The 15,644-nt window shown below is 37.5% G+C and overlaps 1 protein-coding gene across 1 annotated transcript in view; it reads left to right on the top strand.

The window, feature by feature from the left end:
• The first annotated feature begins 7,725 nt into the window (after positions 1-7,725).
• The window catches only part of FAM174A (family with sequence similarity 174 member A), a 48,822-nt gene continuing 40,903 nt past the window's right edge, over positions 7,726-15,644 (top strand). The window contains exon 1 of the mRNA XM_017854247.1: positions 7,726-8,384. Within this exon, the coding sequence (XP_017709736.1) occupies positions 7,951-8,384 (434 nt within the window). The 5' untranslated portion in view covers positions 7,726-7,950. The remainder of the gene's footprint in view (positions 8,385-15,644) is intronic.

The following is a 15,644-nucleotide window of genomic DNA, read 5'->3' as shown; positions in this document are numbered from 1 at the left end:
GATGAACAAAAGGTAAGTTTCTTTTGGTCAATTTCCAAAAGTCTCTTGAGGTCTGGGCTTAACTGTGTCTTTGGAAAGATTTCTGTCTTGATAAAACAGAAGGAATCATTCACTACTACTCTTTTTGTTGTTGTTTTTGTTGTTGTTTGAATGTTCCTTTAATTTATCTTTTTTTCTTCAACTTTTAAGTTCAAGGGTACACGTGCAGGAGTGCAGGTTTGTTACAGAGGTAAACGTATGCCACAGTGGTTTGCTCACACATCATCCCATCACCTAGGTATTAAGCCTAGCACCCACTAGCTATTCTTCCTGATGCTCTTCCTCCCCCACACCACCACTCCTCCCACAGGCCCCAGTGTGTGTTGCTGCCCCCATGTGTCCATGTGTTCTCATCATTCAGCTCCCACTTATATGTGAGAGCATGTGGTGTTTTGTTTTCTTTTCCTGCATTAGTTTGCTAAGGATGATGGCTTCCAGCTCCATCCATGTCCCTGCAAAGGACGTGATATGTTTTCTTGTTACGGCTGCATAATATTCCATGGTATATATGTACCATGTTTTCTTTATCCAGTCTATCATTGGTGGGCATTTAGGATGATTCCATGTCTTTGCTATCATGAATAGTCCTGCAATGAACACACACATGCATGGATCCTTATAAGAAGAATTATTTATATTTCTTTGAGTATATACCCAGTAATGGGAATGCTGAGTCAAAAGGTATTTCTGCCTGTAGGTCTCTGAGGAGTCATAATACTATCTTCCACAAGTGTTGAACTAATATACACTCCCACAGTGTAAAAGCATTCCTTTTACACAGAAATAAAATAATACCTTTTCTTTCCTTCTCTTGCCTGATTGCCTTGTCCAGAAATTCCAACACTCTGCAACCTCACGAGAATCTGGTTTTTTTTGTTGTTGTTTTTTTTTTTTTTTTTTTTTTTTTGACTTTTTAGTAGAAGCCATTTTGACTGGCATGAGATGGTATCTCATTGTGGTTTTGATTTGCATTTCTCTGACGATCAGTGATGTTGAGCTTTTTTTATATGACTGTTGGTCACAAGTATGTCTTATGAGAGTCTGTTTATGACCTTTGTCCACTTTTTAATGGGGTTGTTTTTTCTTGTCAACTTAAGTTCCTTGTAGACTCTGTGTATTAGGCCTTTGTCAGATGGACAGATTGCAAAAATTTTCTCTGATTCGGTAGGTTGTCTGTACACTCTGATGATAGTTTCTTTTGCTGTGCAGAAGCTCTTTAGCTTAATTAGATCCCATTTCTCAATTTTTCCTTTGGTTGCAATTGCTTTCGGCATTTTTGTCATGAAATGTTTGCCCGTGCCTTTGTCCTTAGTGGTACTGCCTAGATTTTCTTCTCAGGTTTGCACAGTATTGTGTTTTACATTTAAGTCTTTAATCAATCTTGAGTTAATTTTTGTACATGGTGTAAGGAAGGGGTCCAGTTTCAATTTTCTGCATATGGCTAGCCAGTTCTCCCAGCACCATTTATTAAACAGGAAATTTTTTCCCCGTTGCTTGTTTTTGTCAAGTTTATCAAAGATCAAATGGTTATAGGTGTGTGGCCTTGTTTTTGAGTTCTCTATTCTGTTCCATTGCTTTGTGCATCTATTTTTATACCAGTGCCACTCTCATTTGGTTACTGTAGCCTTGTAGTATAGTTTGAAGTTGGGCAGTGTGATGCATCCAGTTTTGTTCTTTTTGCTTAGGATTGTTTTGGCTATTCAGGTTCCTTTTTCATTCCAAAGGAATTATAAAATAGTTTTTTTTTTTTTAATTCTGTACAGAATGTCAGTGGTAGTTTAATAGAATTAGCATTGAATCTATAAATTACTTTGGGCAGTATGGCCATTTTTGCAATATTGATTCTTCCTATCCGTAAGCATGGAATATTTTTCCACTTGTTTAGGTCCTCCCTGATTTGAGCAGTGCTTTTGTTTCTCCTTGAAGAGGTCTTTCCCTTCCCTTGTTAGCTGTTCCTAGATATTTTATTCTTTTTGTGGCAATTGTGAATGGGAGTTCATTCCTGATTTGGTTCTCCGCTTGACTGTTGTTAGTGTATAGAAATGCTAACAATTTTTGCATTGATTTTGTATCCTGAGACTTTTCTGAAGTTGCTTACCAGTGTAAGAAGCTTTTGGGCTGAGACTATAGAGCTTTCCAGATATAGAATCATGTAATCTTCAAACAAAGATAATTTGACTTCCTCTCTTCCTATTTGAATACACTTTATTTCTTTCTCTTGCCTAATTGCCCTGGTCAGAACTTCCAATAGTCTCTTAAATAGGAGTGGTGACAGAGGGCATCCTTGTCTTGTGCTGGTTTTTAAGGTGAATGCTTCCAGCTTTTACACATTCAGTATAATATTGGATGTGGGTTTGTTATAAATGGTTCTTCTTATTTCAAGGTATCTTCATTTGTTATAAATGGCTCTTATTATTTCAAGGTATCTTCCTTCAATATCTAGTTTATTGAGAGTTTTTAACATAATGCGATGTTGAATTTTATTAAAAGCCTTTTCTGCATCTATTGAGATAATCATATGGTTTTGGTTTTAGTTCTATTTGTGTGATTAATTACATTTACTGATTTGCATATGTTGAACTAACCTTGCATCCCAGAGATGAAGCCAATGGGATCGTGGTGGATAAGCTTTTTGATATGCAGCTGGTTTTGGTTTGCCAGCTTGTTGAGGATTTTTGCATCAACATTAATAAGAGATATTAGCCTGAAGTTTTCTTGTTTTACTGTATCTCTGCCAGGTTTTGGTATCAGGATGATGCTGGCCCCATGAAATGAGTTAGGGAAGAGTCCTTCCTATTCAATTTTTGAAAATGATTTCAGTAGAAATGGTACCAGCTCTTCTTTGTAACTCTGGTAGAATTCAGCTGTGAATCTATCTGATCCTAAAATTGTGTTGTTGCTGTTGGGCTATTTAATACTACTCCAATTTCAGAACTCATTTTTGGTCTATTCTGAGATTCAAGTTCTTCCTGGTTCAGTCTTAGGAGGTGCATGTGTCTAGAAATTTATCCATTTCTATGAGATTTTCTAGTTTATGTGCATAGACATGTTTATAGTATTCTCTGATGGTTGTATTTCTGTGAGGTCAGTAGTAATACCCCCTTATCATTTCTGGTTGTGTTTATTTTATACACCTCTCTTTTCTTCTTTATTAGTCTAGCTAATAGTCTATTTTATTATTTTCTTCAAAAAGCTAGTTCCTGGATTCACTGATTTGTTTAAGAGTATTTTGTGTCTTTATGTACTTCAGTTCAACTCTGATCTTGGTCATTTCCTGTCTTCTGCTAGCTTTGGGGTTTGTTTGCTCTTGGCTCTCTAGTGCTTTTAGTTGAGATGTTAGATTGTTAACTTGAGATCTTTCTAGCTTTCTGATGTGTTCATTTAGTGCTATGAAGTTCCCTCTTAACACTGCTTTAGCTGAGTCCCAGAGATTCTGGTATGTTGTCTCTTTGTTCTGTTTAGTTTCAAACAACTTCTTGATTGTTGCTTTAATTTCATTATTTCCCCAAGAGTCATTCAGGAGCTGGTTGTTTAACTTCCATGTAGTTGTGTGGTTTTGAGTGAATTTCTTAATCTTGAGTTCTAATTTGAATGCACTGCGGTCTGACAGACTGTTATGATTTAAGTTCCTTTGCATTTGCTGAGGAGTATTTTACTTCTGATTATTTGATCAATTTTAGAGTGTCATGTGGCAATGAGAAGAATGTATGTTCTATTGTTTTGGGATGAAGAGTTCTGTAGATATCTATCAGGTCCATTGATCCAGAGCTGAGTTCAGGTCCTTAATATCTTTGTTAATTTTATGTCTTGATGATCTGTCTAATATTGTCAATGGGATGTTAAAAAGTCTCCCACTGTTATTGTGTGGGATTCTAAATCTCTATATAGGTCTCTAAGAACTTGCTGTGTGAATCTAGGTCCTCCTGTATTGGGTGCATGCATATTCAGCATAGTTAGCTTTTCCTGTTAAATTAACCTCTTTACCATTATGTAATGCCCTCCTTTGTCTTTTTTGATCTACTCTTTTTAGCATTATGGTAAATTCTGAATATTGAGTAGTGAATAAATGAGACTGACCCTTGCTTCACAGAACTTAGGTTCAAGTGGTGATAATAATCACACTAATTTTGAAATCTTAAGTGTGTGTTATAAATGAAACATACAAGATCTATACTACAAATTTTGTAAACTGCTATTTTAGGTAGAGTGGACAGGATAGTATGTCTCTTAGCTGCTTTCAGGGAGCAGGATAAGGCAGTTGCTTCTGGCTGGCAGAACTCCAAGGATTAGGCATCTTAATGTTGAGTTTCAGTATAAGGAAGCCCATTTGTGATATACCCTAGTGTCAGCTTCCAAATGGCATTTATAATAAAGTGGTCCTTTTGATTTCCCGTCTTCCTTACTCAGAACTTCATTCCACATTATAAATGGAATAGAGTTAGTATTTAATGCCTCTCCCAAAAAATGGAATAGAGTTAATATTTAATGCCACCTCCCGAAAAAGTCCAATATTCAGCTTGTCAAAAAAAAAAAAAAAAAAAAAGGAGAGAAAAAAAGAAAATGTGCATTATCTTTCCTTCCTTCCAAAATCTGATTTTGCCATGTTCTTCATCTTGATTAATGGCATTATTATTCTCCCAGATGTGCAAGCATAAAACCTTGGCATCATTCGTTACCCCAAATTCCCATCTGTAGCCGTCCTTGGCAGTAACTGGCACATGCAAAGTGCTAAATGATTCTGAAATCTTAGAATCAAACTAATGTTTTGAAATGATTAGGGAAAGTTATGTTCTAATGCTTCTCAAAATGTAGCTCTCAAACACCCAAAACAGAATCAGAAAGGGAATTTGTTACAATTGGAGATTCTAGATCACTATTTTAGAAATTCTGGACAGAATTTTTGGAATTGGAGACATGCATTTTTAACAAGTTCTCGGAGTGATTTTCATGTACACTGAAATCTAAGAATCTCTTTCCTTTCCCTTACTACCTGCATCCAGATATTGTCATACCCTGTCCATTTCCCTAACTTTTTTCCCATTACTCCAATCTCATAGGCCTCTATAGCTCCTAGGACTATCCACTAACCTGCTTGGTGCCCAGCGCTTTCTACCATCACTTAAACTGGCTGTATTACTGCCAGGATAAACTTTTTAAGTGCAGATCTCTCTTGATATAGCAACCAACCAACTAAACAATAACGATAACAACAAAATCAGATTTTTCAGAGATACTCAATTCTCAACAAAAGTGATCTTAAGGCAACATAGCTAGAAGTTATTGTGCTCTTTTTAGAATATCATATTGTTTGTAAAACATCATTATATAATGACATCTTGAAATCTGTCACAGGAATGAAGAAAAATTTTCCTAGGAGAAGAAACTATGTTTTGTTTGTGCAATACAAAGTTACAATTTTGAGCACAAATATCTATGTAAAATACAATCTTTCAAACTAAGTAAAATTGGTTGTTTATGAATTTTTCTCTTAATTTTAATATACTTGTTCATTTACTTGTAATCGATTGGCTTGCAAACAAGTTATACCAAGCATAGGATATAAAAATAAATAAATAAATAAATAAATAAATAAATAAGGGAAAAAAATCTCAGAATGAGAAATTTGTATCAGATTACTTAAATTCATCTGCATACTAGGAAAAGACCAACATAATTCTAATTTGTTAAGGAATGCAGTAACACAGCTGACAGAACAACTATGTTTCATGGAAATATATTCAAAAACTATTGTCCTGCTGAATAAAATCTGAACTCTTCGTTCTTGTATTGAATAATGATTGTGAATACTAGTTGAGTACCTAGTATGTACCAGATGTTATGCTATCAAACATTACATGAAAAATACCCCATAATTTTTCTTATTTTACAATGGAAGTAACTGAGACACAGACTAATTGATTTGACCAAAATTCACATGATTATAAACAACAGAGCTGGATATTGAACTCTGGCAGTCTAATAGCAGAGATAGATTATTAACTGCCACTTTACTATATTCTCCTAATTAAGTATTACCATGATTTGATTCTAGCTTCTTAATCAACTGTTCCTAGAATAATGTGGCATAACCAATAACCATAGAAATATCAGTGGCATACAACAAATAAGCATTTATTTTTCACGTCTTTGGTCAAGCTAGGGTTAACTAACTTAAGCTAACCTTGGCTGCATTTGGTGCCAGGCTATAGGCTTAGTTATAGTTTACGCCAGATGTCTCACAGTCTACTAGGATCAGGGGACTATCTGGGTCATGTTCTTTTCAAGGTTAGGGCCAGAACTCTCTGCAGAGAGGGCAGGCAAGTGTAAGGGGGAAAAGGAATAACGAGAGGTGTAGGTGTGTGTATGCGTGTGTGTGTGTGTGTGTGTTTCTGGCGCTCTCTCTATATATATCTATCTGTATCTGTCTCTCTTTTAGCAATGGAAACAATAACTTACTCAAAAGACCCACGTATACCCTTGACAGGCCACTTCTAGTTATCTGCACAAATTGAAGTTCCGTATTACCCAAGTCAAAGAGGCAAGGAAGATATTATTGAAGACTACTGCCATCAGGAAAGGGGATAGAACTCTTCTAAGCTCAACTCCTCTAAAAGAAACAAAGGAGTGCAGAGTTTTTAACAGCTATTTTGGGAAGATCATGGGCCACCTGAGTTTGCTGATTGACTTTACCCAAAGGAAAAGTAAATGTTCTCCTCCATGACAGGAGGTGGTTTTACAACTGGAAGCGAGAAGCCTACAGCAGTTAGGCTCCTATCCTCTCACGCAAAATAAGAGATGGCCCACTATCTTCCTTGCTGATTACCTTTCAAAGGCATGACTTTCCATACCCTTGAGATAGTTTTCAATTACAAAACTGGCCAGAAGCTTTAAAAAATATTTACATGTGAAAAGGGAAGAGAAAGAACTTACAACGGTAAAGTTTTCTAAAGTAAATGCTCTTCATATATATACACACACACACGTATATGTGTATATATACACTTTTAAGTTCTACGGTATATGTGCACAACGTGCAGGTTTGTTACATATGTATACATGTGCCATATTGGTGTGCTGCACCCATTACCTCGTCACTTACATTAGGTGTATCACCTAATGCTATCCCTCCCCCCACCCCACGACAGGACCTGCGTGTGATGTTCCCCATCCTGTGTCCAAGTGTTCTCACTGTCCAATTCCCACCAATGAGTTAGAACATGCGGTGTTTGGTTTTCTGTCCGTGCAATAGTTTGCTCAGAATGATGGTTTCCAGCTTCATCCATGTCCCTCCCTGCAAAGGACATGAACTCATCAAAGTAAATGCCCTTTAGAAAGGGAGGTCAGGGACCCATAGGCAGGAAAAAAAGCCTGCTTAAAGCTTGTAATCAAGCTGAGGAAAACTAAGCCCTTCTGGCTTACAGATTAAATGTGTTATTGCAGTTTGACACGAATGAATTCAGATTATGAGTTTCCAATCTCTCTGGGTTCCTGCATGAGAGAGTTGCTGTACATGTTACACAATCTCTTTTTGTCTACTTACTTTCTTAATACGCATCCTTGACCGCTCCTCACTAACAGTGAAAAGAGCAAAGCTTCCAGGACGCTCACGTCCTCGTTTTTCACACAAGTGCGCTTGCGCACTGGGCGCTGGGGCTCTGACGTCACCAAGTGCACCCTGCCCCTACCAGTTAGCAACCGAAGGCGTCCTTAGCAGCAGTGGCCGCTGAGATGTACGAACTTCCGGTTCTCCAGGCAGCTGCCACTGCTATAGCCTCTGCCACCTGCCACGACCGGGCCTCTCCCTGGCTTTTGGTCACGTCTGCTTCATTCTCCACCGCGCCCATGGTCCTTCTTGGAGCCAGGGTGGCGGACCCGGCGGCTCCCGGGTGGTGAGAGCGCGGTCCGGGAACGATGAAGGCCTCGCAGTGCTGCTGCTGTCTCAGCCACCTCTTGGCTTCCGTCCTCCTCCTACTGCTGCTGCCTGAGCTAAGCGGGCCCCTGGCAGTCCTGCTGCAGGCAGCCGAGGCCGCGCCAGGTCCTGGGCCTCCTGACCCTAGACCACGGACATTGCCGCCTCTGCCCCCGGGCCCTACCGCTGCCCAGCAGCCGGGCCGTGGTCTGGCTGAAGCTGCGGGGCCGCGGGGCTCCGAGGGAGGCAATGGCAGCAGCCCTGTGGCCGGGCTTGAGGCGGACGATCACGGAGGGAAGGCCCGGGAAGGCTCAGTGGGTGGCGGCCTTGCTGTGAACCCCAACCCTGGCGACAAGCCCATGACCCAGCGGGCCCTGACCGTGTTGATGGTGGTGAGCGGCGCGGTGCTGGTGTACTTCGTGGTCAGGACGGTCAGGTGAGGCAAAGCCTCGGTGGGGCACCCCCGTGGACCTGAGATACGCAGGCCAGTGATCTCCAGCAAGGCTGACTTCTGTGACCCCTTCCCCCTTCCCCAGCATCAGGGACTCGTGCCTAAGAATATGACATTGACTTTCTTAAAAGCCTGTTACCTTTGGAGCAATTTAAACCTATAACTAATTGCTGCCTTTTGTTTATAAATTAGTGCCTTACCTCCAAATCTCTTCATCTGACCTACGACCCACGTCAGCCTCAAAGGACACCCTTTCTCTGAAGTGAAGATAATCTTTATTCCCTAGAATTTTGACTACTCTGTCTTGTAATATTTCTACTTTTCTAGTCTACATTTTTGTATACCAACTGGTCAAAATTGTGCCAATCAGAATGCAAACTCTTGAAAGACATGATATCTATTTAGTAGGTTTGTGAGTCTTACAAATTATTTGTACAGTGCTGCCAGTTAATAGGAAATCAATATATATTTGAGTGGATTAATAGTAATATGGGGGTGCCTTATGGATATTTTATTTTTATAAAATTCAGGAGAAGAAAAGTTCTTTCTTACTATCAGTGTTTCCTAGTATTGGCCTTTAATCTGCCACCTAAGTAATTCACTTATACCTAATTAGTTGAGAATCACCTTCCTGAAGATTTGACATACAGAGCCAAGACCTCATCATTAGAAGCCAGCAAAGACACAAGGTGAGGGAAAGCTGTCTAGCAGTTTCCTTCGTTATAAAATAAGTGTAGAGGGTAGGTTTGCAGATTGTATTTATTGTTTTCAAAATTACTTCACGTTTTTCCCATAATTACCCTCTGTATTGTAATTTAACATATTTCTTTAAACTGATTATTTAAAGTGAAACTTTCCTTTTAAAGAAGTCGTTATTATCATGAGTGGAAAACCAACATCACCATCACTTGACTGGTTAAAAAATAGTGTAAGCCAGTAGTTCTTGACATGTGGGCCAGGCAACCACACAGTTGGGAGTTTCACTAGACCTCTTCAGGGGACCTACAGTATTAAAACTGTTTTCAAAATAATACATTCTGTTACAGGTTTATAGGGTACAAATAGTTCATTGATATTGTTTCAGATTCCACATTGCAACTAATCTTTAAGAAACTGCTTGTCAAGTTTTGGTGTAGTAGTATCATAAAGGAATAACCGCTCAAATATAAAAGGGCTACTGCAATGTTTCTTTCCATTCCAAATGTATATCTGTGTGAAGATGGAATTACTTTATATGCTTCAACCAAACAACACATTGCAAAGGATTTAATGCAGAAGTAAATATAAAAATCTATCTGTTTCCTATTTTTTATTTCTATTTTTTATCTACTCCTATCACTTTAAGCCAGATATTAAAGGGAATTGGAAATAAAATCTAAATGTCATTCTTTTACGTTTTTTTTCTTTTTTGAAAATAGTTGTTTTCATAAAGGTTATGTTAACCTGTAATGTGTTTACTATTATTTTAAATCAGTTGATATGTATTGGTTTTCTCAGGTTTAATTAATATGTTAAAAGTTGACATGTGTAATTCACATAAATATAAGTTCTTTTGGGTTCCTGAACAATTTTAAGAATGTAAGGAAATCCAAAACCACGGGTGTAAGCAATATTATTTGAGCTAGATATTGTTGGTTCACAAAGGCCAGCAAATCTGCACTCTAAGTGTTAAAAGCATATTGCCACCAAATTGAAACTTTCTTCTTAATATAAAGAAAGTTTAAAGAATATTGAAACAAATTATTTCCTTCACTATATAACTGTTATTTACTGCTGTCTGTATATATTTTCTATAAAAATGCATGGCCCCTTGAGTGTTGTATCTCTTAAAATGTAAATTATAGGTATAATGATAATTTGGGGGGAATATTCCTTGCTTTTTTTTTTTCCTTTTGCTTCCACCTTTTTAATAATTTTAAATACACATATTTATTACCTTGATTTTCTGTCATTATTGTTGTAAAACTTGGACAGATACAATCTTTCCAATCTGATCCTATTGCATGACTTGATAACATGATGTGTGTTAACAGCCAAATTCTGAACTATGGCTAATAAAAACTGCATTCTTTAACCAGCATCTAACACATTCATGCAGTCCAAGTCCTACATTTACTTGGCTGCCTGGCATCCAAAGCTTGAATGATGCTAACAGTGTCTGGGCAGTGTTCAGAACTCACACTTTTTGCTTCCAGATTGTAGTTTTCTTCATTATCTTGGTGAACGCTCATTTTGGCTCCCATTTTCAAACTATGTGTGACAGTGCACTGAAATTAGTTATTTGTGCCAAGCAAGAAGAATGGGCCAAAATCATTATTTTCTTAACTGATTTGAGGTGATGCAGAAAAATATTTTACTTGTAAAATTTTATTACATCGAACCACATGAGACTTTCAAATAGTTTTGTTAATCTAATTCATTTATAGTGAATACATAGGTAATAATAACTTCCTTTTTGAGTCTGGAAACATTCCAAAGAACAGTCATATTCTCACTGTAGAAATACAAAACATATGTATATTTATATTCAAGGAACACAGTAGGGACAAAGTAGATTTCCTAAAATGAACACTTAATCTCTATGAGAAGAGACTTCTCTGTCTTATTCTCCCCTTTATCCTCAGTGCTGAACATCATGTGCAGTATATGATGGGCACTGAATAAGCAGTTGCCTAATGGATGAGCACTCTTCATGTATTATATTGCTGAACAGGTCCGTGGTAAGGATTTGGAAATTTAAGGATAATTGCTATTTACTGACAGAATAAAGAAATGTGAAGATTTCAATTAATACTTTTATTTTCTTCCTCTCAGTAGGACATTCATAGTAAAATATATAAGTCCGGGGAGCGAGGATGGGGGGAAATCACTCTAGATGGCTGTTAGTTTGAGCACATATGGTAATTATATAAAGCAATTTTGTCATAACTGAATAATGATTCTTACCTTAAAAGCAGGGAATTTCTNTGGCCAGCATGGTGAAATCCTGCCTCTACTAAAATAAAAAAAAGGTTATCCCAGCTACTAGGGAGGCTGAGGCAGGAGAATGGCTTGAACCTGGGAGGCAGAGATTGCTGTGAGCCAAGATTGCACCACTGCACTCCAGCCTGGGCAACAGAGCAAGACTCCATCTCAAAAACAAAAAAATAAAAAAAAGATGTCAATTGGGGCCCTGTGTGGTGGCCCATGTCTGTAATCTCAGCCCTTTGGGAGACCAAGGCAGGAGGATCACTTGAGGCTAGGAGTTCAAGAACAACTTGGGCAACATAAGGAGACCCCATATTTAAAAAAAAAAAAAAAAAAAAAAAAAAAAAAAAAAAAAAAACCTATGCTCTTTAGCAAGTCTCTTCCAATTTCAAGAAAATATGGTGCTCATGCTCATATGGTGGAGATGAGCCTGAAATTTATTATGTTAGCTTTTTTGTAAGCAGTCAGTATTTATTCAACTGACCAGTACTGTGCACTGGGGATACAGTTTGGAGCAAAACAAACAGTTCTGCATCTATAACACTTACATACTAGAGGAGCAGAGGGGCATTAACCAAATAATCACATAGATAAGTACATAAAGGATGCTATGAAAGGGCATTAAAATGAACATCCTGTTAACACATAGTATATAAGAAATACAGAATATTAATTTAATTTGAATGCTTACCTAGCCCTATATGCTAAGACACTACATTAGGTTTTTTTGAAGAACCATACTTTGTAACTGAAAGATCATTTTTGAGCTTTTACTTATCATCCTAATAGCTGATAGTTAATAATTGATAATTTATGTGTCAGATATAATGCTGCATACTTTATGTGCAGTTTGAAATTCTTGCAAAAACCTTCAAAGTAGGTACTATCATTCTTACTGAGGAAATTTAGGCTGAGCAAGGTTAAATAACTTGCCCAAGGGTGCACCGGTAGGACCTGCCCAAACCCAGCTCTGCTGGAACTTACCTAACATGTTCAACCATCATGCTGCTTCCTGTGATCATTTAAAGTAACCAGTTTAAAGTGATATTGCACATAAAGATGGCTAGCTTATTTATGGAGAAAAATAAAGTCAATAGTGTATGCCCGGTGCCTTTCTGTTTAAAACATGATTTTGTTGGATGTTAAATCTCCAAATTTTACCTTTTTGAGAAGTGAGTTAACATTGATCATCATGTTCGTGCCAAGGTGAAATAATGTTGTTTCCTACCTCAACTCCCTACATTCCTTCCCTCATCCAAAGATTTTCCTGATTTGCTAGACATAGTCAGAGAATGGTAATATTTGAAAGAAACATCTGTTAATATGGTCACACATATTTCCACCTTAGTGGAGCAAGTCACTAATGATTTATATATATGAGTTTAATCACCATTTCTCTTTTGTCTGGTTACTTAAGAATATGAGTTAAGTTTTCTTTTTCTCCTAGAAGTCCTGTGGTTCCAGCCCTATTTACAAAATTATAAAACATCCATAGAAATCACTTAATTTAAGCAAAACCAGGAGTACTTTTGACTATTTAACCATTTATGTATTTAGTGACTGTCACTAATTCAGTAAATATTATTTACCACCTATTCCATGCCATTACTAAGTTCTGTGATGAGGATTAGTAGTGCACAAGGAAAGCCCCTGCCTTCATGGAACTTCCATTATAATTGTTTATATCTCCTTGGAAAGTGGAGTTTTCCTAACATGTGTAAATTGTACTGGTTTGCCATTATTGCTTTAGCTAGGCAGTGTATGTCAAATGTTTTATATATAAAGAAACCCAGAAACTTGGAAATGTATTTAACAAGCACAAGTTCTCAAGTAATGATTTTTTTTTTTTTTTTTTTTTTTTTCAAAGATGAAACTTCCCTTCACAAAATGTTTGCTCATACACCTAAAATATTTTGAAGTGTTAAGTTAGTTTGCTATGTGGTCAGGTGCCAAAATACCAAGATGATGATATAACTGATATGTCAGCAGTCAGTGTGAAATGATAGAATGCTCTGTTTTTAAGTTATATTTGTTATATGTGCAGTTCTGGGAGGTAAAAGTGGAGAAATACTAATTTGTTAGGGGTGTTGAGGCCAGAGTAATGCTTGCTCATGTAATACCACACATAGACATTGATATCTATACTGGATAAATGTATGAGACTACTTGCCCTGATACTATCCACCATAGACCCTGCCTAGTGATCTCAAGAGCTGAGGAGATCTTTGTCTCACCACATCAATAGCCATTTGCTTTATGACACCCTGGCTCAGGAGATTTGTAGGACAATGCTGAATGTGGACTATGTAAAGAAGTAGTTTGACAAGTTATCATATGGGCCACCTTTAAACCCACACAAATCTGTTTCTGATAAATTTGAATAACTGTTACATCTCTCAAACCGTTCTGAATATTAGGACTTCAAAGATAATAAAGACATCATATTTGTGTTCAAGGACCTTATCTAGTGAAGGAGTACCACTGCTTTTTGTGGTAATAAACTAAACTTTTGTGAATATGGCAGCAAGAGATCAAGCTATTTGGAGAAGGCTACTCTTGAATATCATTCCTATTAGACAAGGTCATCTGAAAAGTCACTTAATAGCATAACAAAAACTATTATATTTGTATAGAAGACTGAAATATTTATCTCTAATCAACATAAATCTTTTACAAACTTGCCCTGTAACAATCTATTTTCAGTTGACCTTTTCTCCTTGGATATATTTCATTTCACTCTTAACTGTGCAGGCAGGGAGAAGTATTGGATGAGAGCTATAGAAAGGGGTCCATTTAAGAATGGACTATCCAGTCTTGTTTAAATGCCATGAGTGGGGAAAGAGCCAGTACAGAAGGAAATATTGAAGATACGGGAAAGGAAGATACCTAAGAAGACATGAAGGAGGGAATCTAAATAAAGCTCTTATCATAGGACAAGAGAGAGATTTTCCACTGAAGTGTTCCCATTTCCATTCCTTTCATTCTTTTATGCTTTTTGTGGTCTGGCTTCTAATTCTACCACTCTATAATTAATCATGCAGAAGATGATTACTAAGCACATTATCTCAGTTTCATGGATATTTCCCCCTCTTTTCTGTAGTACTCAGTGCACTGGTTCTTACTTTGACTTCTGAGACATCTCTTCTGGTTTTCTTCTTACCTCCTTGAGTATTTCATGCCCAGCTTCTTCATGAATTTCTTATTCCATGAACTCTTCTTCCTAATTAGCACTCTTCTACAAGCTAATGTCTGGAGAGCAGGGCCTCTATTTTATTCATCTTTGGTCCCTAAAGGCCTAGTCTGATTCCTAGAATACAATGAGATGCATTGAATTTTTGTGGAAGAGAATGACTTTCACCTCCCAACTGATAGTGTTTTCTGGGCCCTTTAACTCTTTCTGCTTTCACTGTCCATGTTCCCTGGGTGATCGATCCAAAATTCATTTCCTTAATGGTCACCTCTAAGCTGTTAATTACTTTCTGAGTTACAGGCATGTATAGCTAGCCAACTTCTTACTGGATAGATAATTCAGACTTGTTTTCAAATTTAAGCTTGAAACAATCATTTTTATCCCTGGACAAATCTTGCTGCACTCTCTTTATAGGGTGAATAACACCATCATCGACACAATTTATCAAACTAGAAACCTGAGTCATCCCATGTCTCTCTTTTGCTTACGATTCACATACAGTCATCCAATTTCAATTGCTAAATATTTCTTGACTACATTACTGCTTTGTGAGCTCAACTGACCTTACATTAGTTTAGGTTCACATCACTAGATTATTGTGCTGTTGTTTCTAACTTTTCTCCACTTCACCTGTCTCTCTTACAATTTACCTTCCACACTGAACAGATGGTGTTCCCTCTGAGATGTAAATCTGTCATACTATGTGTGTGCTTATAGTCCTTTATGTCCACACTGTCCAATATGGTAGCCACTAGGTACAGGTGGCTATTTAAAAACTTATGTTACCTGGGCACAGTGGCTTACATTTGTAATCCCAGTACTTTGGGAGGCCAAGGTGGGCGGATCTCTTGAGTCCAGGAAGTTTGAGACAGCTTTTGGGCAACATAGTGAGACCCTGCCTATACTATGTGTGTGTGTGTGTATGTATATATAAAATACATTCACATATATGTATGGAAGTATATGTGTATGTGTATATATAGTGTGTGTGTAATATATATGTGTATACACATACTGGGTATGGTAGTACAGGCCTGTAAGTTCCAGATGTTTGGGAGGCTGAAGTGGGAGGATCATTCAAGCCTAGG

This window comes from Rhinopithecus bieti, unplaced genomic scaffold, assembly GCF_001698545.2.
Source record: "Rhinopithecus bieti isolate Rb0 unplaced genomic scaffold, ASM169854v2 scaffold_1930, whole genome shotgun sequence".
NCBI lineage: Eukaryota > Metazoa > Chordata > Mammalia > Primates > Cercopithecidae > Rhinopithecus > Rhinopithecus bieti.
Note: the sequence above shows the minus strand (reverse complement) of the source record. Positions and strands in the feature narration are given on the sequence as shown.